At 39.5% G+C, this 26,290-nt stretch overlaps 7 protein-coding genes across 9 annotated transcripts; 4 read left to right on the top strand and 3 right to left on the bottom strand.

Moving 5' to 3' along the window:
• Window positions 1-1,169: 1,169 nt before the first annotated feature.
• Window positions 1,170-6,029, top strand: LOC124340826 (nitric oxide synthase, salivary gland-like). Its single transcript, XM_046793531.1, has 18 exons — window positions 1,170-1,279; window positions 1,416-1,558; window positions 1,656-1,818; window positions 1,934-2,167; window positions 2,278-2,420; window positions 2,539-2,713; window positions 2,782-3,078; window positions 3,177-3,410; window positions 3,490-3,668; window positions 3,762-4,078; window positions 4,147-4,228; window positions 4,301-4,649; window positions 4,727-4,902; window positions 4,979-5,182; window positions 5,260-5,360; window positions 5,449-5,597; window positions 5,672-5,863; window positions 5,939-6,029. The coding sequence occupies exons 1-18, from the start codon at window positions 1,190-1,192 to the stop codon at window positions 5,978-5,980; spliced, it is 3,270 nt and encodes a 1,089-aa protein (XP_046649487.1). The 5' UTR covers window positions 1,170-1,189; the 3' UTR covers window positions 5,981-6,029.
• LOC124341007 (trehalase-like) lies at window positions 5,922-8,725 on the bottom strand. The gene is made up of 10 exons (XM_046793881.1): window positions 8,548-8,725; window positions 8,142-8,482; window positions 7,836-7,981; window positions 7,484-7,767; window positions 7,121-7,421; window positions 6,865-7,049; window positions 6,725-6,803; window positions 6,522-6,656; window positions 6,328-6,358; window positions 5,922-6,270 (listed from the first exon to the last, which is right to left on the bottom strand). The coding sequence occupies exons 1-10, from the start codon at window positions 8,628-8,630 to the stop codon at window positions 6,182-6,184; spliced, it is 1,674 nt and encodes a 557-aa protein (XP_046649837.1). The 5' UTR covers window positions 8,631-8,725; the 3' UTR covers window positions 5,922-6,181.
• A 512-nt stretch (window positions 8,726-9,237) lies between these two features.
• LOC124340873 (zinc finger CCCH domain-containing protein 18-like) lies at window positions 9,238-12,777 on the top strand. Of its 2 annotated transcripts, none has more exons than XM_046793624.1 (10): window positions 9,238-10,029; window positions 10,086-10,281; window positions 10,350-10,424; window positions 10,492-10,643; window positions 10,718-11,023; window positions 11,108-11,632; window positions 11,744-12,014; window positions 12,070-12,163; window positions 12,241-12,362; window positions 12,420-12,777. In XM_046793624.1, the coding sequence occupies exons 1-10, from the start codon at window positions 9,341-9,343 to the stop codon at window positions 12,552-12,554; spliced, it is 2,565 nt and encodes an 854-aa protein (XP_046649580.1). In that variant the 5' UTR covers window positions 9,238-9,340; the 3' UTR covers window positions 12,555-12,777. The 2 variants fall into 2 exon arrangements, with proteins under 2 accessions (XP_046649580.1, XP_046649579.1); XM_046793623.1 differs by having other exon boundaries at window positions 9,239-10,029; window positions 11,708-12,014.
• Window positions 12,778-12,942: 165 nt separating this feature from the next.
• Window positions 12,943-15,663, bottom strand: LOC124341038 (catalase-like). Of its 2 annotated transcripts, none has more exons than XM_046793927.1 (10): window positions 15,559-15,663; window positions 15,175-15,306; window positions 14,984-15,088; window positions 14,853-14,925; window positions 14,443-14,735; window positions 14,190-14,369; window positions 13,934-14,125; window positions 13,718-13,870; window positions 13,284-13,652; window positions 12,943-13,216 (listed from the first exon to the last, which is right to left on the bottom strand). In XM_046793927.1, the coding sequence occupies exons 2-10, from the start codon at window positions 15,229-15,231 to the stop codon at window positions 13,124-13,126; spliced, it is 1,515 nt and encodes a 504-aa protein (XP_046649883.1). In that variant the 5' UTR covers window positions 15,232-15,306; window positions 15,559-15,663; the 3' UTR covers window positions 12,943-13,123. The 2 variants fall into 2 exon arrangements, with proteins under 2 accessions (XP_046649883.1, XP_046649884.1); XM_046793928.1 differs by having other exon boundaries at window positions 15,175-15,236; window positions 15,559-15,595.
• Window positions 15,664-16,610: 947 nt separating this feature from the next.
• On the top strand, window positions 16,611-20,329 carry LOC124340858. The gene is made up of 7 exons (XM_046793595.1): window positions 16,611-18,060; window positions 18,137-18,346; window positions 18,410-18,646; window positions 18,713-18,917; window positions 18,998-19,271; window positions 19,326-19,517; window positions 19,593-20,329. The coding sequence occupies exons 1-7, from the start codon at window positions 17,005-17,007 to the stop codon at window positions 20,149-20,151; spliced, it is 2,733 nt and encodes a 910-aa protein (XP_046649551.1). The 5' UTR covers window positions 16,611-17,004; the 3' UTR covers window positions 20,152-20,329.
• On the bottom strand, window positions 20,174-22,205 carry LOC124341103 (uncharacterized protein C7orf26 homolog). The gene is made up of 8 exons (XM_046794035.1): window positions 21,892-22,205; window positions 21,715-21,836; window positions 21,360-21,659; window positions 21,215-21,295; window positions 21,029-21,128; window positions 20,796-20,970; window positions 20,362-20,705; window positions 20,174-20,296 (listed from the first exon to the last, which is right to left on the bottom strand). The coding sequence occupies exons 1-8, from the start codon at window positions 21,983-21,985 to the stop codon at window positions 20,223-20,225; spliced, it is 1,290 nt and encodes a 429-aa protein (XP_046649991.1). The 5' UTR covers window positions 21,986-22,205; the 3' UTR covers window positions 20,174-20,222.
• Window positions 22,206-22,431: 226 nt separating this feature from the next.
• LOC124340875 (biorientation of chromosomes in cell division protein 1-like 1) lies at window positions 22,432-25,507 on the top strand. The gene is made up of 2 exons (XM_046793628.1): window positions 22,432-25,170; window positions 25,237-25,507. Exons 1-2 carry the CDS (start codon window positions 22,682-22,684, stop codon window positions 25,337-25,339), a joined length of 2,592 nt encoding a protein of 863 aa, XP_046649584.1. The 5' UTR covers window positions 22,432-22,681; the 3' UTR covers window positions 25,340-25,507.
• The last annotated feature ends 783 nt before the right edge of the window (window positions 25,508-26,290 follow it).

The raw sequence follows: 26,290 nt of genomic DNA, 5'->3' as shown, positions 1-26,290 counted from the left end.
AGCTTAAAGGTCATTGGGGTGAGTAGATGAAACTTGGAACTAAATATATTGTCTCTTTGATATCAATCTAGCGTGTCATGTGTCACACACCAACATGTATTACCATAAACCCGAAGCATGAGCACTGGCGATCGATTTTCATGTTCATAACATGCTATTCACGAATACATCGTGTGATTAGGTTACTGAGTTCGAAGGCGAATATCGAATATTGCAATCCTGCTATATATATATATCTTTTGGATCTTTTGTTTATTGCGTGTTTCGGATTTTTTCAATTGATTTCTTATTCGAGGTAAAATAATATCGACTTCCGACAAATTCATTAGGCCAAGTTCATATCGGTTCTTAATGTTGTGATATTATCTCGTGATACAGGCCGTGTGCTGAAATGAATTTAACTAATAGATTTGCTGGTTTTCCCCTTCTTTATTTCAGGTTTTCCGGTGTGAATATCAAAGATTAAATTTGATGACAAAGCGCTTATCAAAAATCTATTACTCAATCAACTGATAACATGATGATGCTGGTCCTATGTGCTGAAAACAATAATTTAGCCAATTTATTGCTGTTTTCCCCTTTTTTTGAGGGGGGGGGGGGATGGATTTGGATTTGGAAGTTGAATTTTCAAAGATTAAATTGAATGACGATGCGCTTAACGAAAATCTCTTACTCAATCATCTGATAACATGGTGCTGATCATCATGCGCTGAAAACAATTTAGCAAATTTATTGCTGTTTTTCCCCTTTTTTTGGGGGGGGGGGGGGAGAGGGGGGTTTTCCAAGGTGAATTGCAAAGATTAGATTGAATGACAAAGCGCTTTGTATATAGATATATTACTCAATCAAGAAAAACAGATAACTTAGAGAACAGTCAGTCACTGTTTTATGATTTTTTTGTCACTTATAAATGCCGGCTCGTATAGTGAGCTTCAATTTACTTGCATAAAAGATTTCGAGTTCACCACTCAAGCTTTCGGTGTACGAAGCTAAAATCTTGTGTTTAAAATAGTTTTAAGAGTTAGAGTAAAACCGATCATCTACTTTTATATCCCAAATTATCACCCAGCATCGAAATATAGCGTAGTAAAATAAATTATTTCACGCTCTATAGAGATTACGCATTAATAGCTAAGATAATATTTGTATTTATTTTTGTAACTGAACAGCATTTTCAACTTGCGTCACAATGTGGTTGGAAGATCGACGCGGCGTTGAACTACGCAATCACACAACAGGCGAAGTTTCCGTTGACAAGCTGTTTCATGAAAATATTTGTGTAAGTAATTATTTTTAATATTTGTACACGAATGACCGACTGTATACTCACATAAGCGAATGTATATATAAAATATTAACGTTTTGTAAGTATATACTGACAGCACATCGAAACGTTTACTTCGTGATATTTTTAGGAAGGACCTTGTTCGGGAGAGGAAGTGTGCGTCGGCAGTCGAATGGTTCCCAGACAAGTCCCCGTCAATTATAAACGACCAAAAGACAAAATTTTGCAACAAGCCAAGGAGTTTCTCGATGGATACTTCCGTGCTTCAAAAAAGTGATTTTCTATCAATTGCGTTGTACAGCAAGAAAATGCTGTAATGCGAATTCTTTTTTTCTTTTCTGTATGTGATGCGGGTCATTACTTTCTAAAGATTTGCTTCAGAGGAACATATTGTGCGGTTACTACAAGTTCACAAAGACATTGAGAGTAATGGTAAGTATGATTTGAGTTACGATGAGTTAGTACACGGATGTTGCATGGCTTGGCGCAATGCCCCACGATGCGTCGCAAGAGTTCAGTGGCAATCCTTGAAGGTATGTATAACACTCTGTTAAAAATAAATAAGGGAATTTTCTTTCAAATTCTCGATACAAAATGTAGGCTACGTGTATTACTGAGCTACCGTTTGCGTGATGCGTTTCTGTATAGGTCTTCGATGCTCGGCATGTTCAAACAGCCCAAGAAATGTTCGATAGCCTTGTCGAGCACATCAAGTACGCAACAAATCAAGGGCGTCTTCGTTCAGTCATAACCGTCTTTCCAGCCCGCACTGACGGCCAGCTCGACTTTCGTATTTGGAACAGCCAATTGATTAGTTACGCTGGCTATCGGAACCCGGATGGAACAGTACAAGGAGACCCTTCCAACATTCAGTTTACTGAGGCATGTTTTATATATGTATACGTATATTGCTTGTATCTATTATAGGCCTACCCTACACCGGAAAAATCATTAGCTATTTTTAATTAAATTGCTTGTTGATATGTTTACAGCTGTGTCTCTCATTGGGATGGGATAGACAAGAGAGAACTCAATTCGATGTTCTCCCCCTTGTCCTTCAAGCTAAGGGTCTTGCGCCCCAAGTTTTCTTACTTCCGGATGACATTGTACTTCAAATTCCTCTCGTGCATCCATCGTAAGTTTCTCTTTATTAGCCTATACCGAAAACTTTTTTTTTTTTTTTCTTTTTTAACTCTATTGACCAGAGTTTATTATACTATTATACATGCTGCTGATTAAATCGACAATTTCAGGTTGCCTTGGTTCGGAGAATTGGGATTGCGTTGGTACGCCCTACCTGCGGTAGCCAATATGCTCTTTGACTGTGGGGGTATCCAGTTTCCAGCTGCTCCCTTTAATGGATGGTATATGGGCACAGAGGTAGGCTCTAGAGATCTGTGCGATCCTCAACGCTATAATATATCAGAAGTAAGATTTGTTTTACGTAAACACTTATTTGCAAAAAACAAAGTTAATTGAATTTCGACATCATATAGATGATTGCCAGAAAAATGGAATTAGACACGAGCACTCACGCCACACTTTGGAAAGACACAGTTTTGTTAGAGGTGAACAAAGCGGTGCTGTACAGTTATCAAAAGTGTGGGGTGACTACCTGGGACCATCATACGGCCTCTGAATCTTTCATCCAGTTTTACGCACATGAAATGAAGACGCGCGGAGGATGTCCAGCCGATTGGATTTGGCTTGTTCCGCCAATGTCTTCTTCTTCTTCGCCACTTTTTCATCAAGAAATGTCCTTTTACTTTCTCAGGCCGTCTTTCGAATATCAAGTATACATTTTGTCCTTTTTTTAAATTTTATTTTTGGGTGTTTCTCCTGGTGTTTCTTTTGAAAGTAACATTACATCATTACACTTTTATTTATCCAGATGGCAGCCTGGTCGAATTTCCAGACGAAATCATTAGTCAAAAGTAAAGGACAAGGTAACTCGAAGAAGAAAATGATGGCAGTTATTATAGCGGTTCGACTGTGCAGTTATTTGTTCTCCTCTCGTTGGTCGAAGCGACCCAAAGTGGTCGTCCTATTTGCTTCACAATCCGGAAGAGCTGAAAACTTTGCGACGAAAGCATTCGTCAAGTTCAAATCTCTTTTCCAGGCCAATGTATAAAGAAGCTTGATCATTTACTCTGAGCTATATTATCGGCTTTTTAATATCACCTTTTCATTTGACTAAAATATAGCTTTACTCTATGGCTGAATTTGATGCCAACAAATTGCAAGACCAACAAGCAATTATTATAGTTGCATCGACGTTCGGAGACGGAGAGGCTCCCATCAACGGAGAAGAATTCAAGAAAAATCTCATCAAAATGAGCAAGGAAAACTTTAAATTTCGACACATCAACAATGAACTCCCATGGTATGATGCCTATATAGTTGGCTATAAAATATAAGGCATATTATTTTTTTAAGAATGAATCTAAAGAAAAGGTTTTTTTTTTCTTGTATACAGTTTTGCCGTTCTGGGTCTGGGGTCGACATCATATCAACAATTTTGCGCGTTCGGGAAATTTATCGACATAACGTTTAAAGAACTGGGGGGAACCCGTCTGTTGCCGCTCGCTTGTGCCGACGAACTTAACAATCAAGAAAAAACTGTTCAGACTTGGTTGTCAGACATAACTACTGCGCTGTGTAAACAATTTCTCATCGAAGGAATAAACTACAACAATTTTATAAATGAGGAATCATCTGCTGATCAGCCAAGCGTCCATTTTTCAGCGCGTTTCATCACATCGTCCCAAGAGGAAAAAGAAGACGTCTTGCATGGTAAGAATTTTTATTTTAAAATGCAAACCGTTTTCTATTTTTAAAAATTTTTCGGTGTGTCTTCTTAGTTCTTTCGTCTGTCCACCAGAAAGAGGTGTCACTTGTTAGGATATCAGGAAAGACTTTAATCGGTGATCCTGCTAGGCCAAAGTATGTGATTGAAATTTTGTTATAAATATTTTTCTTATTAAAGTTAAACCCCCATATTTTGTCATTAAATAGCCGAGAAGGTCATGCAACAATCCATCTTCAGTTAAACACATTAAACCCGGAAACACTCAAGTACAAACCCGGAGATCACTTGGCCGTCTTTCCTCGGAATAATCGAGACATGATGCAACGCTTTGTACTTCGTCTAAGAAACTGTCCCGCGTCCAAATCAGCAACGATTCAACTTCAAGTTCAGGGACCCAATGGAAACAATTGGAAGAGAATTCCGCCGTGTTCGTTCGAAAATTTACTGGCGCGATTCATAGATTTGACCAGCCCACCTTCACAGACTACTCTTCGACTTATGGCTTCGTCAGCAATCGATCAAAAAGATAAAATGCGACTTGAAATTTTAGCCGAGGTATATTACTACGGTATCGAAATAAGAATTAAAGTTTAACTTGAGCTTAACTTTGATTTGATATGTTATACGTATAGGATTTGGCAGCTTATCAAAAATGGGTATCATCCGTTAATCCTAATATTGTGGACGTCTTGGAGGACTTTCTTTCCGTCGATGTCGATGCGGCGGCTTTAATCAGCACGCTACCAATGATTCAACCTCGTTTCTACAGTATTTCCTCTTCCGCTGCCTTTGCACCGACTGAAATCCAGTTCTGAAATTATTATAATTTTTTTTTATTTAAAAAATACATTGAGATAATAATAAATAAATTTTTTTGAATTTAGTCTAACAGCAAGTTTAGTCCGTTACCGGACTGAAGGTGGCAAAGGCCGTCTTTTCCACGGACTCTGCACTTCTTACTTGGAACAAACCAATCGGGGAGATTTTATCATTTGCTATTTCAAGTCCAATCCAAGCTTTCATTTACCACCCTATCCGTTAAAGCCCATCATTTGTATCGCTGCTGGAAGTGGTATCGCACCTTTAAGGTAATAATATTTTCGATAAACCGACGAAGTATTTGAATTTATATTCTGATGTCATACATTTTTAAAAATAAATTTAGAGGTTTCTGGCAACAAAGACATTTTGAAAAGGGCGCATTTCATCACACTTTTATCTCCAAACTGTGGGGGAATTTTTCGAAACGACCTGTCCAGCAACAATGTACTGTAAAAAAAAAATTACCTTATTTATTGAATTGCTCATTTTTAAAATGTGTGCCTATCTATTCTACTATTTTTCCCGCTTACAGCGTCCAATCAGTATGGTGCAATCTACATGTACTACGGATGCAGAGAAAAAACTTCACAGCCGTTTCGTAATGAACTGGATACGATGATGCAGCATAAGGTCATCACCAAAACCTTTGTGGCATTTTCTAGAGAAACCGCAAAGCCGAAAGTAAAAAATCAACACATCACAACAAAAGATGAAATGTTTAACCTAAAAAAAAAATAATTGACCCTATTATACAGGAATATGTCCAAGATTTGCTTTGGAAGGACGGAGCTCGGGTGTCTACGCAAATTTTAAACGAGGGAGCTTACGTGTACATTTGTGGGAAGACAGCGATGGCCACCCAAGTGGAAGAGACTATAATCCGGATTATTCGTCAATACGGCGAAATGAATCACGACGAAGCGGAAATGGTCTTCAGAAATCTTAAAGTATATAACGCGTACAAGTTCATCAGCTTTTTTTTTTAAAATCCACCTGACATTAATATTTTTCATTTAATATAGGCGGGGGGTCGTTACAAGACTGACATATTTGGATCAAAATAGAAAATAAGTGAAATACCTGGGATATCACAATCTTAAAATTTTTTATATTATAGTCAAAGACAGAAATTTAAAAAAAAAATCACTCAATAAATTTTTAGACCTTCAGGCCGGCAGATTGATCGATGACAGAAAATAAAATTATACATACATATGTGATCAACTGTCTTGGTGGTTTTACTTGCATTGCTTTGGTTAACCTCATCAAAGGCGATCACCGTAATTGTTTAGAAAATCTATAACAACGCCATTGGTCCATCCAAATCCTAATTGAACGTCATATTCTCCACCTCCTATATTTTTAAAAATTTCGTAAAGGCATGCAATAAATAAAATATGAATAAACTTACCTCCCGGAAGGCCAATAGACGTCACATCATACTAAAAAAAAAAAGTTTTTAAATTTATCTTCTTTAAACTTCACATCTCACCCACCCCTCCCTATATATGCGATGCGAGTAATATTAAGTAAGAAGATTCTCTTTGAGAGCATATCTTGATTTTTTTGGTACAATACAGAAATAATTAAACTAGGATCCAATACCTTCTCAAACATTGAATTAGGGACGCTTTGTATGTACGCTGCAAAATTGTTGTCGAGCCATTTGCGAGCGATATCGAAAGCAAGTGCTTTGGCCCTTGGGTCGGCTGAATTTTCGAGACCATAAACCATCAAATGCTAATAAAAAAATAAATCGTTTTGCGGATGAAATTAATGGTTACAATTCACTAAGTTATTCTTTATACCTGCAAGGGTGCCCAGCCATTTGGGTAGTCCCACTGCTGCCCTGAACTTTCCATCGATGTCGGGATACCACCAACTAGTCTACACATCACAGCAATGTCAAAAACGAAGGAAAAAAATCATTTAAAAATAATAGACTTACTTTGTAGCTTGGCTTCGATCAAGATAGTCGAGTACGCGATTAATGACAGAACTGTTTTGAGGGGAAATTGGATCCCAGCATTCAGCCCATAGCGGAGAAATATTAGAAGCATAAAAGTAGTTTCTTGATCGGCTATTTAACATGTCATAATCCAACCAAACACCTTCTTCCTCATTCCACAAAACCTACCAGCACGTAAATGTGAATACAGCTAAAGCGAAATAGCATAAGTTTTGTCGTTCTGATTAAAACATACCATTTGTATGGCCTCTTTCCATTTTATAAATTTATCCAAATAAAACTGTGATTTTTCTTCGTCTCCTAAAAGGCTGAACATGTTCGACAGCAGTTTTGCATTCATGCAAATAAAAGAATTTAAATCCACCGGTATGATATTTGTTATTTTGACATCGTCCAGTTCTCCAACATTGCTGCCATCTTCTGCAATGAACCATCTTGTGCTGAAATCCCATCCAGATTCTGCCCCAGATTTCATGTTGACATAAAACTCTTCTAGAGGTTTTCCACTCAAGTTTCCAGCTGTTCGAAAGTCCTCCCTTTACACAATTATGTTATGTATCCTATAAGCCCTTTAATCTGTTAAACAAAAATAGCAAACCTGTAAGACTCTGGCCTAGGTCCGTCAAACTCGACATTGTATCGTGCAAGGGTGTGCCCTTGAACTGACACTGTCCGATTTAATAACCAAAATTCAAATTCTTTTTCGATTAGATTAATTCGTTCTCGAAGGAAATCAACGTCACCAGTTGCTCTCACATAAAGATCAACCATTGGGATCAACATTGGAGGTTGAGATCTTTGTTGGTAATATATGCGTCCTCCGTTCGGAATTAGTCCAAACATGTCCACCATTTGGACGAAGTTATCTAACATTCCTCTGACCTAAATACATTTCAGTTTAAAATTCGTTCTTTAGCCCATTCATGTCAGAAATAAATTTTTATACATACTGTTTGATTCATTTGAGAGATAAGAAGACCTTTTACGATCCAATAAGAATCCCAGTAATAGGATTCTCGGAATCTTCCACCGGGAACAATAAATGGATTCGGAACATATACAATGGAGTATAAATCAGGATTATCACGAACGTCGTCTAGAATTACAACACAGAGCCCGTAGTCCACAAGCAGTTAAAGAGAGAACACCAGCAAATAATAAAAATTTTAAATATGATTCTCTTATCTGGCGGAAAGAAAACTGGACTGCGTTTAAGGAAATCACTAAAACGATAATGCTCCTTTTTAGACCATCACCTTTTATCTGTCGACCGAGAGATTTCCATCCTTCATGAAGACGATTCCCCCAATTGCGGAACTCTGAATTATTAATTTGTGATAGAAATGGAGGATCACTGATCCAGTCCGATGGATCCCAATTCTGGAATTCCAATCCTTCAGCTTCAAAATTGCTGTCAACAAATGCCTGTAATTCTTCTTTGGTTGGCTGGTTTTCAGTGTCGGTCATAAACTGTGAGAAACTATTTAAGACTGTTTCTGGATTAAAACGCAATTTTTTATCCACAAAAGTTTTGGAATCTTTGTATAACTCCGCGTTTTGGACAGCATGCAGCAGGGGTCCATAGCAATAAATTTCGCTAAAATTAAAACGTAATTCTGGTAATTAATCAATTTCATTGTTAGATTACAGAAATTTTATTGCCTGGGGCAGGGTGGTGGCAGTTGAAAAGTTGAAGTTGTAAAGGTCCAAGCAATTATTGCTAAAACGGTAATTAATCGAGACATTCAATAATATGAATTTAAAATGTTTTGCTTAAAAAAGAATGTAAAATGTTTGAGAGCTAAACATGCAATGAGCCAATGACTAAACGAAAACGAATAAAATGACTAAACGAAAATTATGTTTCGTAATCAAAAGGCTACGATACATAAAAAACTTATCAGTCTTGTTTTTGTCAATATTTTTCAGGTCAGATAACTAAACGATTGATTGAACATTGGAAGTTTTGAACCCGTCCACCAAAACGTAAAAAATACATGATAACTCATGTTGACGAAAGCAGAAAACTCTTTCGTTGAGTCTTGACTCAACTAAAATGGCTAATGATAAAGCGCAAATCCGCTATCCGCATGAATTCAAACCTTTTCTTTTGTGCGCGCACAATTGTTTCAGCGTTGCCAAAAATATAAAATTTAGTACCTTATTATTTTCCAGTTTCAACTCTTTGAGTGAACCAAATCTCAAAAAAACTAGTTTAAAAAATTTTAATACTTGCAAATAGTTTGCGTCTGACTAAAGAATAGATGATAAATGTATTGAAATGTTCCAAATTTAATTGGCATCATATATTATAAACAGCCGACAAAAAACGGGGCTGTCATGGCGGCTTAGTTGCAAGCCAGGTTGTTTGGATTTTTGGTAGTTTTTCCCAGTTTGTTGGCTAAAGTTAGTAATTGATGGTTACCACTGTTGTTTAACGTATATTAGTAAAAGAATGAGTCAAAGCGGTTTAAGTGCTCCAGCAAGCCCGGATCCTGACTTGTCTGGAACCAGTTCAAGCATAATCGAAGGACAGTTGTATACGAATTCGCGTCCGGAAAGCCGAAGCAGCATTAGCAGCAACTCCATGGTTGATCAGGACCAAGCCGCTGAATCCAGTCGTCTGAGTTCAAACGTAGATGAAATTGATAGAAAATCTGATAGTGGAGAAGTGATTGGGCTTGATGAAAATGCCCAATCAGGTGGCTTGCTGGATGAACATAAACAAGAGTTAATGGCTTCAGATTCAAGCAAAGAAGATGAGGATAGTCTTGAAATGGTATCAGATGATGAAATGGAAGCTAACGAAAACTGCAAAGATTCATCTAGTAAAAAATCTCCTCAAATTTTGGATCCATTGATTAAAGACACTGAATTAGACTTTGAAGAAGATAATCTTGAAGAAGAGCCCAAAAAGCCGATTGAAGACAGAAAGCCTGAAAAAGATGACGAAGATGGAGAATGTGATGGAGAGAAGCCACAGAGAGAAAAGGAAGCAAGTGAAGAAGAACTAGAGGAAGGTGAAGAATTGGAAGAAGGTGAAGTTAGCAGCGAAGAAGATGTTGGGAAACATGCACGCATGGAACCTAGGCCTGTTTGTAGATTTTACAGTAAAGGCAATTGTACTTGGGGTAATAATTGCAGGTAAGAACTAGTATTTTTCTTTTTTTGAAAGAAAAAGTATTGATACTGCTTTACAGATTTGTTCATCCTGGAGTATTAGACAAGGGAAATTACAATATGTTTGCTCCTGCACGTCCATCTGCCCATAACGGGCCTTCAGCACCCTACGAAAGACCTTTTGATCGACCACCGGTGGTTCCACTCATCCCGCCAGCAGAGTGGGCAAATTCTCAGCCAAGGGTCGCTAATCCTCGACCTCCACGACATCCACAGGTACACGGTTACTTACTTTCAGCTAAGTCAATTTTCGTTATTTGAGAAACTTCATTTCTGAATTGTAGCCGGCCGAGCCACCTCGGACTGATGCAACCGGTGCTGAATCACCTTGGGAAAGAGGACTGAGACAAGCCAAAGAGGTATGAGACAATGCCGTGCTTATTTAAGTTTATTGCTATGGGTTCATAATAAACGTTTGCTTTACAGATGCTCAAAAAGTCCAGTCATCGTAAAGAAACTGACATTGACTTCGAAGAAAAAAAACTAAATTTAGGTTTAGGTGAGGAAGAATTGGACAAAGAGAATGACTACTACACTCGACCTGCTAGTCCAGTTTTACATGGAGACGTCCCTCCTCCGTAAGTTAAATCTTACTGCATTAAAATCTGTTTTAGAGTTAAATAGGATCTGTTAATTTTTTTTCCTCCTCTAGATTTGAAGAGCCAGATACAGAACCATACCATAAATTTTTACCTCCATCAGGTGAAGGGCGATGGCCTCCGTCACGCTATCCGCCTCCTCACCGCCACCCCCCACCTGGTTACCCTTATCCGTACGAAGGCCGGCGACCTTACCCACCAGAATCAGAGTATAGAGAAAGGGAATACTATCATCCGGAAGGATATGAGCGTCCGCACTACTACGGTCCAAAACCAAGTGAACGAGATATCCATCCATCTGCCAGTAAATCCCAACCTCAACTTCCTCCCCCTCACGAAAAAAGATGGTCTGATGAGAGGTCAGTTTTAATTGATGCAATGTGACTGCGTCTGTAGAACCAAAACAAAATCCTTTATTGAACCTTTTAAATTGTTCAATATAGATACGTGGAAGTTGTGCCTCCAGCTCAGCGTGGACGTAGTGATGAATGGTGGGATCCGTGGATGAGATCAAGATCTCCTGGTGGTGCTGGAGGCGGAGGTGCTGCTGGTGGTGGTCCATCTTCAAGTGCAGTCGTTGGCGCCGGAGGAAATTCGGCTGGAGCTAAAGGTTCTAGACGACGTAGCTATTCGTCTGGGTCATCTTTTTCAACATCGTCATCGACATCGAGCTCAAGTTCGAGTTCATACTCGAGCTCAAGCAGTCGTTCCAGTCGTTCCAGTGCTAGCTCACGTTCCACTTCAAAATCTAAATCAATGAATGTAAAACGACGGCAAGGACGGAAAGCAAAAGTCGGAGACCAGCGGGTTAAAGGGAACCATAAGACCGTCTCTTCACTTCCTGTTGCCAAACATAAAACATCTTCATCCGCCCCCATCCCGTCATCGCCCCCGCACCCCCAATCCTCACGGAAGCCCACAGATAAGCAGCGGAACATCCATGAGAGGTCACCTCAAGTTCGAAATAGGTAAATAAATAGCTTACATTGCTAGGCATATGTCAGTTCAATGTGACGTTTTGCATATTGTCGTGGTACACATAGGGACTGGTCAAGTTCTTCGTCCCGTTCACGTTCCAGATCTCTTTCCAAGATGCGCCCTGCGACTAAGAACAATAGCTCTGCCCCTCCCACGAAAGCCCATGGAGGACGAGCTCGTGCCTCCTCCGGTTCGTCCAGTTCTAGTGAATGGGAGTCATCTCCACATTCAAATGACATCGGACGACCCCGTCGACCATCGAACCGTGGCCGACGAGACTTTGCCGAACGTAAAGAGCTACGAGGTGTAAACCCTCCACCAGTGTCATCTCATCCATCAACTAAAGGAAAAGCTGTACCGGAACCTCCAAAGGTAATCTATTTACTATGAATCATTTGACAAAATCTGACTGAGCTTTGTCATTCAGGTGGAAGCGAAACAGATAAAGTTAACATTGAAATCAGCCGCGCCACCGTTAAAGAAGATTACGAATAGGTTCGATGATGATTCAGATGATGAAGGTACTTGTAATCGTTTATTGTTATTTTAATTATTTCTTGGGTGCAAATTCTCATCAACTAATATTTTCTCATTTAAGGTTGGGAAAAAGAAAAAACTGTTTCTGTTAGTGCGTCTCAACCTCCTGCGGCAACTAATTTAAATCAGGCCACAAGGAAACGAGCCGCAGAATCGCCTCCCCCTACTGCACCGCCATCAAAGGTAAAAGTTTAATTTCATAAAAACGGAATGATTTTTCAACGTTATGTAATATTTTAGGCTGCCAACGCATCACCGCAAAAGGCGGACAAAGGAGGGAAGAAATCAGCTGCTACGCGTCGTGAAGAATTACTGAAGCAGTTAAAAGCAGTAGAGGAGGCCATTGCCAAGAAACGTTCAAAGTTGCCAGTCTAATCGACTCCGACTACCATAGACCTGGCTCTTTGTATAACTCTGAAGAGTATCTTGTTTTTCTTATGTTGATCATTCGATAAAATACCACAATCCCCAGCAGGTAGTTTTAAGAACGGTCTTAGTTCACACGTCATTGAAGTGAAATAATTTTGTTTTGACTTATCACGTTGTCCCCACTTCATGGAACACTTGGAAATAAATGCGAAATGTTTCATATACAGTATTTTATTCTGAACCCGAATTCAATTTTTAAAAATTCAACTTCTTTTGCGTGATGTTTATGCCACTTGATCGGTATACTAAAAGCCTTCCTTCACTTTTAGAAAACAGTGGGATGGATTATACCTTACTTTCCCATAAACCATGAAATAAATATCAAGAGTAACCATTTATCAATACATCATGTATTTATAACCAGATAAAGTGAAACCCATATTATTACAGGCTGGATTTAAGAGTAATTAATAAAAACACCCATGCTACTTTCCATATGATTTTTTTAGCTACTAGTTCCATGAAAGAAAAATTTCTCAGCCAAAAACCAAAACCTTGTAGATCGATTTTTGCTTTTACAAACTGGAAGAAATGTGCTTGTCAAGAGCAGCACGTAGTCGTCGTCCGAAGTCTGCGTGAGCTTGAGTAAAATTCTTCACCGCACGATCCTAAGAATATTTGGAATTTCATTATTAGCAATGTTACATCATAATTACATAACATATATTTCATTACTTGAATAAAAGACTGTGCACTCTTTAGATGCCCTGCAATGTTTTGAACAAGTCGCTCTTTAGCACCATCATCAAGCACCTTTGTCCAGTAAATGCCGACTTGAGAGAAATTGTCATCATCGGCAGTGTTGTATCGAGCTACATCACCCGAAACCTCAAACTTTGATTCCAGAGCTGCTGGCGCATCGGATGGTCCGGAAAAGCTGTTGGGAAAGTAGTTTGGATAGCCTGCATAGTCCGTATTGAAAGTCATTGGACCATCTCGTTGGTAATTTAAAATTTTGGAACGGTAAGGGCAGTTGACAGGCAAGTGAAGGTAATTTGTTCCAAGGCGATGGCGATGAGTATCGGTATAGGAGAAAAGACGTCCCTATAAATCAATTTTCGATTTATACAACTTGTGTAATAAAAACAGGTATGAAAGATGGTCACAACCTGAAGCATTTTATCTGGACTTGGCTCAATACCCGGGACCAAATGAGCTGGACTAAAGGCAATTTGTTCAACTTCAGCAAAGTAATCTTTAGGGTTGCGGTCCAAGACCATACGGCCAACTGGAATTAGTGGAAAGTCTGCCTGCGGCCAGGTCTGGTAACAATAAAACAAAATTATACAATGATCTTTGAAATTGTTGAAAAAGAATGAAATTACTTTAGTTAAATCAAAGGGGTTCCATTTGAACTTTTCTGCTTCTTCAAACGTCATCACTTGAATTTTTACGGACCAGGAAGGAAAATCTGCTTTGGAAATGGCGTTGTACAGATCACGAGTTGCATAGTCTGGATCATCGGCAGTAAGTTGATGAGCTTTGCCAGCATCTAAATTACGAATCCCTTGGTCGGTCTAAGAAATACAGAACTAACGTTAGAATCATATGAATAAAAAATTTTCAATAATTTGTCAATACCTTGAAATGGAATTTGCAGTAGATAGGCTTGCCTTCAGCATTAACTAACTTAAAGGTATGCGATCCGTAACCGTTCATGAAACGATAGCCATCTGGAGTCCCACGATCGGAAAACAGAAAACAAACTTGATGAGTTGTTTCCGGTCGAAGAGATATGAAATCCCAGAACATATCAGGGTCCTAGTACGTATTCAATGTAAATAAATCAAATTAAATACTGAGTCTTACTTTCTTCAAAAATGATTAAACTTACCTTCAAATGGGTTACTGGATTGCGTTTCTGAGTATGAATAAAGCTTGGAAAGAGAATAGGATCACGAATAAAAAATATGGGGGTGTTGTTTCCGACTAAATCCCAATTGCCTTCTTCGGTGTAAAATTTGACTGCAAATCCTCGAGGATCACGAGCGGTGTCGGCTGAGCCACTCTCTCCACCAACAGTAGAAAATCGTACAGCAACTGGAGTCTTTTTACCCACTTGACCAAAAACAGCTGCTTTACAGTACTGGGTAATGTCGTGGGTAACTTCAAAATAGCCAAAAGCGCCTGAAAAAAAAAAAATTAATTAACAAACTAAGTAATATTATGGTAGGCCGTCCTAATTGGGACAGTACTTAAAAAGGTCATCTGCCATATCAGTTGTATAAATAGATAAAATCATACCTGAGCCTTTAGCATGAACAACACGTTCTGGAATCCTTTCACGATCAAAATGGGCTGTCTCATCAATTAACACCTGATCATAAAAAAATATAAAGTGTGTGTGAAAGTGAGAGTATCTAATGTGTGCATACATGATCTTGAAGTAAAATTGGACCTCTAGGTCCAGCAGTAAGGCTGGCAGTTTTGAATCCAATTGGAGCTCCCCCACTTGTGGTCACAGTAGGAGTAGCTTCATTCTGTTATATAAGGTTCCAAAATATTAAAGTTGGAAATATTACAAGTGTTTTACAAAAAAATTCATATAGCTAAAAAAAAAATGTACCTTAACAGACTGTGCAAAATCCTTAAGCTGATTGGTTGCATTATCACGTTCCGCCATTTCAACTTCAGAAGAATAAAATAAATTTAGGGAAAAGCACGGAATATTCAAACGTCTCGGTCGCAGTAGAAAGACCTAGCCGCAGGCAAAGAGAGAGCAAATGCGTATTAAAGTTTCTCCCTTGGACTCGCTAGGACTTGTTGTTATCAATCAATACACACAATATCTTATTGATGATAGCAATCTGATAGCAAGCAAATTTTTTGTATACACATTAGTATAGTTGAAAGATAAAAACAAATACGAGCAGATTTTTGTTTAACAATTGTCTACTGTCTAGTGTCTATGTCTAAGTGAAAGCTGTGGCCAGTGATGTGCAATACATACCTGTTGCCGCTATATTTTTTCCCAACTAAGTCTGTGAATCTGACAGTAAGGCGGTATTTATAAGCCTCGATCAGATGCAGAGTTGCCTATTTTAGTAATCAGCTGTTCACGAGACCCAGAGCCGCCCAGAGGGAAATTCAAAAATGCGTTATTGCAGAGTCATCCAGTCAGGATGACTCTGCTCATTGCTATTTCATGTCAATATTACTAATCACTGTTCTATCGCTTATGGCTGATAGTACCTCCGTTAATTAATAAAATTACAGACGATCAATCAGTTCTATTTTCCGGCGTATTTGTAAAATCCAACCAATACATTAGATACGCCAAAAGATAAATCAAAATTGAAAATTGCGGCCAAGACCATTAGTTTTAAGCTAAATGACTTAATATAAAATAAGTCGAACAAGAAGTGAACCACAGTGCAGCACGCTAGTTGTTATTTAATTAGTAAGTAGAAATTGATATATACTTTGAAGAATGATCATTGGCCCGAAAGGAATAAATTTTCAATAATAAATTCTGTCGGTCACCCTTAGTCGATTACTCGATTTCTAAGTTGATTTCGTAATAAACGATCTCACCCTCTGCTGGAACCCAGCCCAAACCAACATTAGGCAACCTAAAGTTTACATTTAATTACTATTCTATGCACTGTAGACTGTACCAACACAGCTACCACGTTTAATGAGGCGGAATGTAGAAATCGATACAGATTGAAGCATTGACCTAAAAAAATAAATTTTCGTGCCTGTTATAAATACTGGACACCAAACGCAAGGTGATTTAAACATGTAGTGTAGTATTCCGCAAAGAAAATTAGGGAAAGAACGGGATTTGAAGTTTTTAATCCATTCCTATACTTTTACACCGCCACGAAAATAACACGCCGTCGAAAAAAGAACCCTCAAAACAAACAAACAACCCCCCGCCTCCCTAAAAGAAAATCATAAAATTTAATCGAGAATCCGATTAATGGGGGCGATACCAAAACGCCGTTAACCATCAGTTTTTCTCAGTCGTTCCAATACTTTCTGTAGAAATAGGAACTGTACATTGTAAAGAAAAGTTATGAAAAGAAAAGTTTTTCTTATCGCAGTTTTTCCCTTCATAGATCCCACAATTAGGAGAAAGGAAAGGAGAAAACAATAGGGAAAGTCAATCGGTTTCGGTTGGGATGGTCACGCATCCGACAAAAGGGCGGGGCTAATTGAGAAATTAAAACTCATGCGTAGGTGTGGAGATTTCGGGAATGGAAACACAACTCAACCTGGTGGCAAAAAAATGCATTACAAATAGTAAACAATTGTCATTGTCGTCAAGTGTCAACCACCGTAACGAGTGTGGTCATTCTAACAAAAACCAACAAAAAAGTATAAAAGAATATTAATTATCTTATTCGATTACACGCTGTTAAAGTGGTTGTTTTGATTGGAAAATCGAATCATGGGAGCTAAAGATGAAAGCAGTTCAAGTCAGTTTCTTCAGAAATTTGATAAAGCTTTGTCTTTGTTGAAATCATATTGTGACAAACCTAAATCCTCATTTTCTGAAAATATTTCATTTTTACTTGATAAGTCTTTGGACCATTTAAAGAAGCTTGATAGTGATAGCATTAAGGAAGCCCAATTTCTTGATCCAACACATGTGGCTCTCATTCAAAGTCAAGGTGTGAAAGTTTTCTTGAATGAAGTTTTGAAGATATCAAAAGTGCATAGCATCCACTCTTCTATAATCACTTTTGCTATCAACCTGCTACTACAGCTGACCAACAATGAAGCTAAGTTTGAGCTCATGTATTCAGAGTCACCAAATATCTTTGTCAAAATTCAACAGTTGATGGAAACCACAATTGTAGAAAACAATGAATTCAAGCAATCCCTCATGAACTTCTTTTTGAGCCTTTCAAAACTTAAAGCAGGCTTGCAGTGGCTATTGACTTCAGGCTCTCTCCTTTTCATTGTTGATAGCTTGAGTGATCGTACAATATTTACAAGAAAGAAAGCTGAGGAGGCCATTAATTATGCTTTGCCACTTCTAAATGATGCCAACCGTGAAATCATATTCACAAAATTGTTGGAACCAATTCTCAAAGCTGGAAATAAACTTGAGAATCATCAAATAGAAAGTGACAAACTGAAACCTTATTTTGAAATTTTGGAACACTATGTTACCTTAACCCTATCATCCAACAAAATGGACACAACCGGAAAAACTCTTTCATCGTTAAATACAGAACAAGTTCTCCACAACATTGTATCCACTGCACAAAACGAAAAATTACTCACTCAAGCCTCATCCCTTATTGCAGCAATATATGCCAAATGTGCCATGGAAAATGAAAAAGAGCAAAATACTTGGGAGATAAAAACAGTGTCACTGATTCAATTGATTTTACGTCGCGGTTTCTTAAGGGTTACTTTGACAGTAATTTCGCAGAGCTTGTTCTTTTGGAGTCAGTTGAAAACATCTTGTTTAGTGGGACAACTTGTCCATCTTATGGTGATTGCAAATGTTTTAAATTCCGCAATATTTCACCACTTTTAATAACTTTAATTTGTTTCTGTTGTTATTCTAGATAGTTCCGGTGTTGGTTGATACAAAGGAGGTAGTTGAGCATTATCCATGCTACCCAAAAGTTTGTCAATATTGGGAAAATTTAGCTGACGATTCAACAAAATCCATTAGTAAAACTCTTTCGGCAATGCTTCATTCAAACAGTGAACTCAATGAGCTCACAAGTATCTCATTGATTGGTTTCAATAAATCAATCAATAAACTTGACAAGGTATTTAATATCATCACTTACATATTTTTTAAGTTGTATTTATTTTGAAATTTATGAAATCAGGATTCTGCATTGAAAATTACTCGTTCTGGCATCTTTCTTCTTGGCTGCTTGAAGGTTCCTGAAGCCAAACGAATGACCCTTATGTCTTTCACTCCTCAGCTTGCGATTAACTTGATCAAGAGTTTGTGCTCCTACATCGATTTATTCAATATTAGGTGGTGGGAGACCTACGAAACGGTGTGCCTTCCAATAATATTCACCAAGATAGTAGCTTACAATGCTAGTCGTGATATTCAGGTAATATTTGGTATGGAAAAGTTTCGAATGCGACGGTTAACAGAATTCTGTGTTGTGAAAAATTAGGTTACGTGTGCTGGTCTAGAAGGGATCAAATTTTGTATTCAGCAATTCATTCATCCGAACCAGGCTTTGCTGTTGACTGACTCAACGGATTCCTCGTTGCAGGATATGGCCGAAGTACTTCAACAGTGCACCGTTTCCGTTCACTGGGAAGTTCGTGACAGTGCGATGGAAGTTGTGCTGGAAATGGCCCAGCTGTCGCACGTTAGTAAGTCTACTGAATAATATTTAAACCCTATTTCTTGCCGTTTGTTTTATAGTGGTATATTCATGATTACTTTTATCCAGGATTCCCACCATTTCAACAATTACTAATAAACTCGCACTTGATTGAAGCTGCCTTATCCGCATTCAACGACACAGAGTCATACGTGCGAGCTTCGGCTATAGGAGTGATTGCTGCCGCTACTCCAGTCCCTTTTTTATGGGAACATCTTTTGACTTTTTCTAATACCCCAGTTATCAGTAGTTGCTACCTTGTACTACAGCAAGATAGCGAGGCCTTGGCCAGGCGCGCAGCTGCCAAAGCTTTAACGCTCATTACCCAATCCGGACATTTCCCGTAAATCAATCTCTTATATTTTCATAATTGTTACATCAACTCCTCTTTATTTAGACTCGATCAGGACCGAACTACGCTGTATCGTCAAATGAGCTCGGCTGCTCTTTCGGATTTAGATTGGGAGGTTAAACTTCAAGCGCTAGAATTTTGGCAAGTCATGATTGATGAATCACTGACCCAACAGGGAATGTTGGATGGATGTTTTCCTGAGCTCACTTTTTCAAAGGAGAAACAAAAGATAGTTCGGTACTGACTTTTTGAAAACTCGTGTTACATTAAAAAAATTCCTAATGTACTTTTTTTTGTTTTTTGCTTTACTAGATTGGATGCGAAAGAAATTCGTTCGAGATTACAGACTGCCTTATCTGAATTAGGATCTTGTGGGTGCCTTCATGTTTTACTCCAGCTTGTAGATGACTGCGATGCTCCTGTTCGTGAGAAATCAATTCAACTACTTCACCGTTTACGCGATATTTTGGCCACTTATCAATCATTGGACTTGAACGTTTGGCAAGTTTCTCATCCTCCTCAAGTTGAAACAAACGAAATGAGAGGAGAAGAACATCTAACACCAGAAAATGAAACTATACGCAAGGACTCGGACGAAGTGATCGACGAAATCCTGTCAGTTAATGATGCCTGTCTTGTGGCTGGTATTTTAACAAACAAGGATCCGAAAATGCGACCCGATCCCATACCAGTGTCACCCGTGAACGCACAAGATTTCGTGAACAAAATTAATTTAATGGATATGGAGACCATGCTCTCTACTACTACTATGTCTTCAGATTTGCATGTTAATGACTTTGATTCATTACTTGAAGATCTGGAAGATTGCATCCATACTGACACAAATCGCCCACGACCCGATTGCTACTAAATAATGTTTTATGCCAACAATATTTTCGTAAGAAAACAACAATATTTGTGTATCATTAGAGAGTTGGCAAATCAACTGTATCGCCGCACAACAATATCGAGAAGTCTGTTGTATGGGAGAGTTCGGAGGGCTTGCATTAATTCATCTACCAATAAAGAAATAATTCTTGTTAAATTAATGAAAATTTCAAGTGAAAATTCATATGCTTACGTGTGTTTCCATAAAGACAGCCGGACGATTGGGCTACTTGAACTGATTGTGCTAGTCGGTCAAGTGATAATTGAATTTTCTCGTTGCTAGAGTTGTTTTTTGCACACGAGTCTAGCAAACCTCTGACAAGTGCCACCAAATGACGAGGTGAAATCACTTCAGCTTGAAGAAGTTGTTGTTGATTCTGCAATACGGATCTTTCTTGCATTGATTCCAGAAGGCTAGAATGAAGTTGACTATAGTAAGAATTTTCATTCCATGTCGACTTGGTGTCCTTTGTTTTCTCGAGTTTTACAGGCGATGTCTTTTTCAGACTGGGATTGAAAGGAGCTTCAACGCACCATCTATAGACGAATGAGAAATGTTTTCTAAATTTTGAATGCTTTCTAAATTTTGAATGTTCAGGAAAATAAGCCAAAAAGCTGGAATTATACTTAAGTAATCCTGCCAAAGGAGTAACCGATGTCATCACTATGCTTCCTTTTGGAAGAAGGGGTTGGAGATTCAATGTCAGTGGTGTCAGGCATAATCTAGGGTTAGAAGAAACCCAGTTGACTATGGTATTGAGCAAGCACATTGGAGGGGGGATGTAAGCACTTCGGTTGCCATCTAAATAGTTTTCCCTGAGTTATTTAACCACTAAACAGTTTCTACACGACAACGTTACCGATTCCACCGTAAAGCTCTGCGGCAGCTGTTAAAAAACATGATGTGAAATGTGGAGCTTGTTGCGGTAGCTGTTCCAGGTAACTTGTAGAAGAACTTATCTGTGGAAAGAATTTTATTGTTATTTTAATTTATTTATTCATATAGTCCATTTTTTAATTAAAATTATTTGTAATTTATTTCATACATTGGATTGTGGTGTGTTAAGAACAAAATAGTCCTCAATGAAAACTCTTGACAAATTGAGAGAGTGTTGGCTCAGGCATCCCTAGAAGAGTAAAAAAATAAATAAATAAACTGGTTATTTCAAAATCTTTGTCTCTTATGTATACCAACTGTTGCATCCAAACGCCTGTACAGTTTAATACAGCCAAATTGCGGGAGGCTACAGCGGCTGACACTAGTCGTGCTAGGATCCTCATTCGATCACTCAGCGTGGCAGTCGCTGTTCCAGGAGTAAAGACATCCGCGCGAGCAAACCCCGAAGGTGAGGGGCTAGGACTGGGGCTAGGTGTATGAGGAGGGGTAAATAACATCATAAACACAGTATTCAAAATGACTTTATCTTCCCCAGCAGCAAAATAGCCCAGTAACACTTCTAGTAGTTGCAGTTCTTGAAGGGGATTTAACCTCTGTAGAAAACAAATGTTGTATGACTTATGATTTGAACTGCTCATATCTCAGTACCTTTCGTCTGGCACCCTTGTGATCTATCTCACAAAAAACAAATTCATCAATGATTTCTCCAATGTAATCTAGCTGTTTTGACGTAGGTGGGCGTGTATGTGCAAGGGGAAGGCACAATTGTTCTGAAACATATTAAACAATAAGAAAAAGTCTGAGTCTGAGATATACTTTCCATACCAAGACAAGCAAGAGCTTCTTTAGCTGATTGTGGAAAGTCAAGACGCCTAAGAATACGATGAAGATCTGGCTGTGGACTGCAAGCTATAGCCATCCTATGGAAAAGATTCAGAATCTGTATCTCTCGTTTAAAAACAATGCAATCCTTGTATAATCACTATGCACCACACTACATCAACTTCAACTGCTTTACACTGTCTGCGATTTATTGCTGATTTTCAAAAGTAAAAAAACATTATTATTATTTGAAATCGTAATCAAAATTATGCCAATTTTTGTACACAATCGGGCGGGCTTGATTGTCAAGCAGAAGATATTTTTGATCGCCGGTTACAACTTTCAACGTTGTCAATTCTTCTGTGAAGAAAAGTAAAAACTTAAAGTATCTAGAATAGTAGTATCTTAATTTTGTGAAAAATTTCAATAATTTCAACGAAAAAATTCCAGAGATTATAACGATATGATTTAGTTGCTTAAAATAATGATTTGCTATATTTTTATCGAAATCCGGCAACTGCCATTGTTTGCTGTCTGCACTGTAGGCACTTTTTGTTGGTTTCAGGATTCTGGATTCCCAATGAAGTTGTTGGTGAAATAATTTACTAGAATGATTAACTGTACTTTGTTTACTTGAAGTTATTAAATATTTTAAACCATTATAACATTTATGGACTGGTGAAAGAGTGAAATTGTTGAAAATAAGCGGACGCTAGTGCAAAAGTTCGTATCCCTACCAGTCTCTACGATACCAGCCTCAAGTGGAAATTCTGTAAATTTGTGAAAGTAAAAAATGGAGATTCCTCCATCTTTTCATCAACTTCCAGCTGACCCTAAATTCGTCGATCAAATCGTTAACCAGATTAAGTCACAAGGTACTTTTGATCAGTGGAGGCGAGAATGTTTAGCTGATGTGGATACCAAGCCAGCCTACCAAAACCTGACCTTTCGAGTTGACAGTGCTGTTGCAGCATTTTTAGGCAAACAACGATGGAGGCCAGATATGGCAAAAAACCAAGTCAGGGAGAATTTGAGAAAGCACATCTTGGAACTGGGATTAATTGACAAAGGAGTGGACAGAATTGTCCAACAAGTGGTTCAGCCTAAGGTGCTCCCTGTATTCCACCCAGCAGTAGAAAATGCTATTTACAATTTCCTTGGCATACAAAACCCTCGTGCTGGAAAGAGTAATCAGACTCCTGACACCAGTGTAAACATAAGTTCCCCCAGAAAAACCTTCCGTCCAATGCCTGTTTCCATCCCAAGTAGAGATAAGGAAGACTGCACACCTCCACCTGGAGAGGAATTTGATCTCGAAGCTATAACACCATCACCCGAATCGAGATGTCAGTCCAGCTTGAAGAAAGATCTTGCCGAAGATATGAGTGACGTCAGCATGGAAGACAGCCGACCAGCCCCCGAGGCTGGCCTAGAACGTATTTGTAGCCCTATATCGCCACAGAGTAGCAGAGACAGTGTTAAGGTCGAAGATGCAGAGGAGCCTATTAGGAATCGAGTTGGCTCAGCACTCTCGGCTATAAGTTCTGGTGATGATCTTCCGTCTGAATCACCTGCAGTACCTTCGCCAATTACTTCAGAGGAGTTCCACGACAATAATAATCCTCCAGAAGATCAACCGCAGAACTCTCCATCGAGCAGTGATGACAACGACGAAGACATGGAGGATGATGACGAAGACGATTTTTCTAGTCCCGAATTTGAGAAGATTGAAATCAACGCACCGACCAGCCGATCGGTGACACCTATTCCGGGCGAGGAAGAGCCCGAAGAAAAACATGATAACGGTTCGACGATCGACGATCACTACTCCTGGCGGCCCAAAACAGATGGCCGCGATCCTGATCGGAAGCCGGATGAAGATCCCGGCGATTTAAATTCTAAGAAAGCAGGGGAGTCATCAAATCAGCCTACTTCCCTCAGAAGTCAGCCGTCGGAAAGTGGAAGCAAACCGACAGGAGAGGTGGCAATCTCTGATTCGGGGAAACCCACTACAATAGCGGCATCGACAACACCGACGGAATCTTTTGAAACAGAAAAAACTACTCAAGAGGCAGGAATCGACGCTTCCGCTTCCTCCTCATCCAAAGAACGAAGCCGCTCGAAATCCGAATCACGCAAGTCGGATCGTAGAGAAAAATCAAGCAAAGATCGAGACAGGGATCGCGATCGGGATCGACAAAGAGATCGGGATCGAGAGAAGAGACGCGAACGTGAAAAACGTGAGGAATCTGACCGTCGAAACAAATCTCATCACTCTAAATCTGGACACAAAGATCGAGATGAAAGGAGGAGATCTTCGTCACACCGGGATAAAGATCGCGATAGGCACAGAGAAAAAGAACGCGATCGCAATCGCTCGAAATCAAATCACGAATCTGATCGATACCGATCGAGTTCGCACAAAGACAGAGACAGAAAATCAAGTGATCGAGCAGCGGATAAAAGCCTAAGAGAGTCGTCGATTTCTCCCCTGCCAGGGCTGCACCCCAAGGCCTACTTGTGGAAAAGGCCAGAAGAAAAACCCACAGCTCTGTGGGATTACTTGGCACGATTTCCCGAAGAAGTCTTTGACGAAATGTGCGATACAAATGCTGGGCTGTCTGACGTCTCCGTGTCGTCCGTGTCCTCCTACGAAGATTCGGATTGCGAATCCATTCTGCTCTACTTGTCAGAAGTGGAAGTCGATTCAGAGGTGGAAAAGGCTGTCGTTCATTCGGGTGGGCGTGTCGTCTATCGAGACGATGAAGACATTGAAGAAGCTAAAAATGGCGCCGAATCAGATCTCACCCCGGCTTCGGAAGAGTTCACTCCATCCGAGTCGTGTTTAAGAGACCAGCAATTGAACATTAACAACAACAAGCGAGTGCGGAAGCTCAACACGCGATATAGCGATAGCTACGTCGGTTCTGAATTGCGCAAGATCATAACGACGCAGAATTCGGCGGACCACCCCCAACGTAGCCCGCGGCTCAACAACAATACGAAACCTTTGCCAAAGGAGAACCAAGAAAATTGCATTCAAGTCCCATCGTCGGAAGTAATTCAGGAGGGTGAAGAAGTTGTTGACTATCAGCCGCCCGACGCCAAACGACTCAAGGCTGAACAACCTCTGCCTTCAAGCCCGGAAAGCGTCCAGTCAGATTTGACACACCCTGCTCATGTTCTACCTTCCTCTCCACCTCCCGCCGACGTCCAATCCGCTGCGGAAGAAGACGCCGGCAAGGACATCATTTCACCCAATGGCCGCCGGAGATCCACGGCGTAAGTTTTTTCGCTTTCTCTCTATTCTTCTATGACTTTTGTAATTCATCTGACGCCATTATCTAGATTGAAGCAACCACAACAACGTTATGACGATGCTGATTTGTACAAACCACGTCCCGTCATCACACCTAGCAGCCGCCGTTCCCGTCGCCACGACGACTCCTGATGACTTAACGCAAATATTTAACTACTTATGCAATTTTCCTATTTTCCCCCACAAATCCTAACGATGATACGATCTGTTATACGACTCAAATCATCTCTCTTTCAAATTTCATTTCATAGAGATGTAGAACTGTCATCAATACATTTTCCTTTTTTTTTTATAACCTAACATCAGCATTTGGTAAATTTATTGTTTAGGTTTACGAGCAGAGTCTGGCGCGTCAAGTAGTCGTGAAACAATTTTCTCAAAATCTACCCCCTCGTGCGCATAATGTACTATCATCTAGTCCCTGCAGAGACGCCCTCGATCATCCGGAAATTCCACTTTTGATGTCGTCGTCCAAGTCGATGATGTGTTGCATGGGTGTTTGATTTAGTTACTTGGATCGTGACTCTAACCGCCTTCACCCCCGCAGTCCCCCACCCTCGTTCGAAAAACCGGAGGTTATGTCAGTTATTACGACTCCGGCTAAGAGTGGGGGGGAAACGAGGAAGGAGATTTCAAGAGAAAAAGGGAAAATAAAGAAGGAGAGTTTACTGCTACATTTTCAAAAGTCTAAATCATAACATCATGTTATTTTTCTAGTTGCTTCCTTCCGGGGCCGGAGCCGCTATCTAGCCTATTTTCTCGCGCTTATTTCTATCCGCCTCTTTTTGAACGGTGCGGTACGGATACACACACACACACAGGAACACTGACGCACGAGAAGACAGAGGGAAATAAAAGTTTATCTCTTCTTCTTCTTTTCCTCCTTCCCCCTCCCGTTTTGCGCTTTGTTTACATGTCACGTGTCTGTTGAAATCCGTAAAGGGAAACCTCGCAAGGCCGACGAAGATGCCGCTCCTGTTGCTCTCGTGAACAATCCACAGCTTTGTTGACTCGTTTCTGAGCTGTTTTCAACTTGGCAACACTATCGTAAAAAAAAAAAAAAACTATTTCATGAATTTGAGA

This window comes from Daphnia pulicaria, chromosome 5 (assembly GCF_021234035.1).
Source record: "Daphnia pulicaria isolate SC F1-1A chromosome 5, SC_F0-13Bv2, whole genome shotgun sequence".
In the NCBI taxonomy this organism is placed as follows: Eukaryota; Metazoa; Arthropoda; class Branchiopoda; order Diplostraca; family Daphniidae; genus Daphnia; species Daphnia pulicaria.
This window is presented reverse-complemented; position numbering and strand designations above follow the sequence as displayed.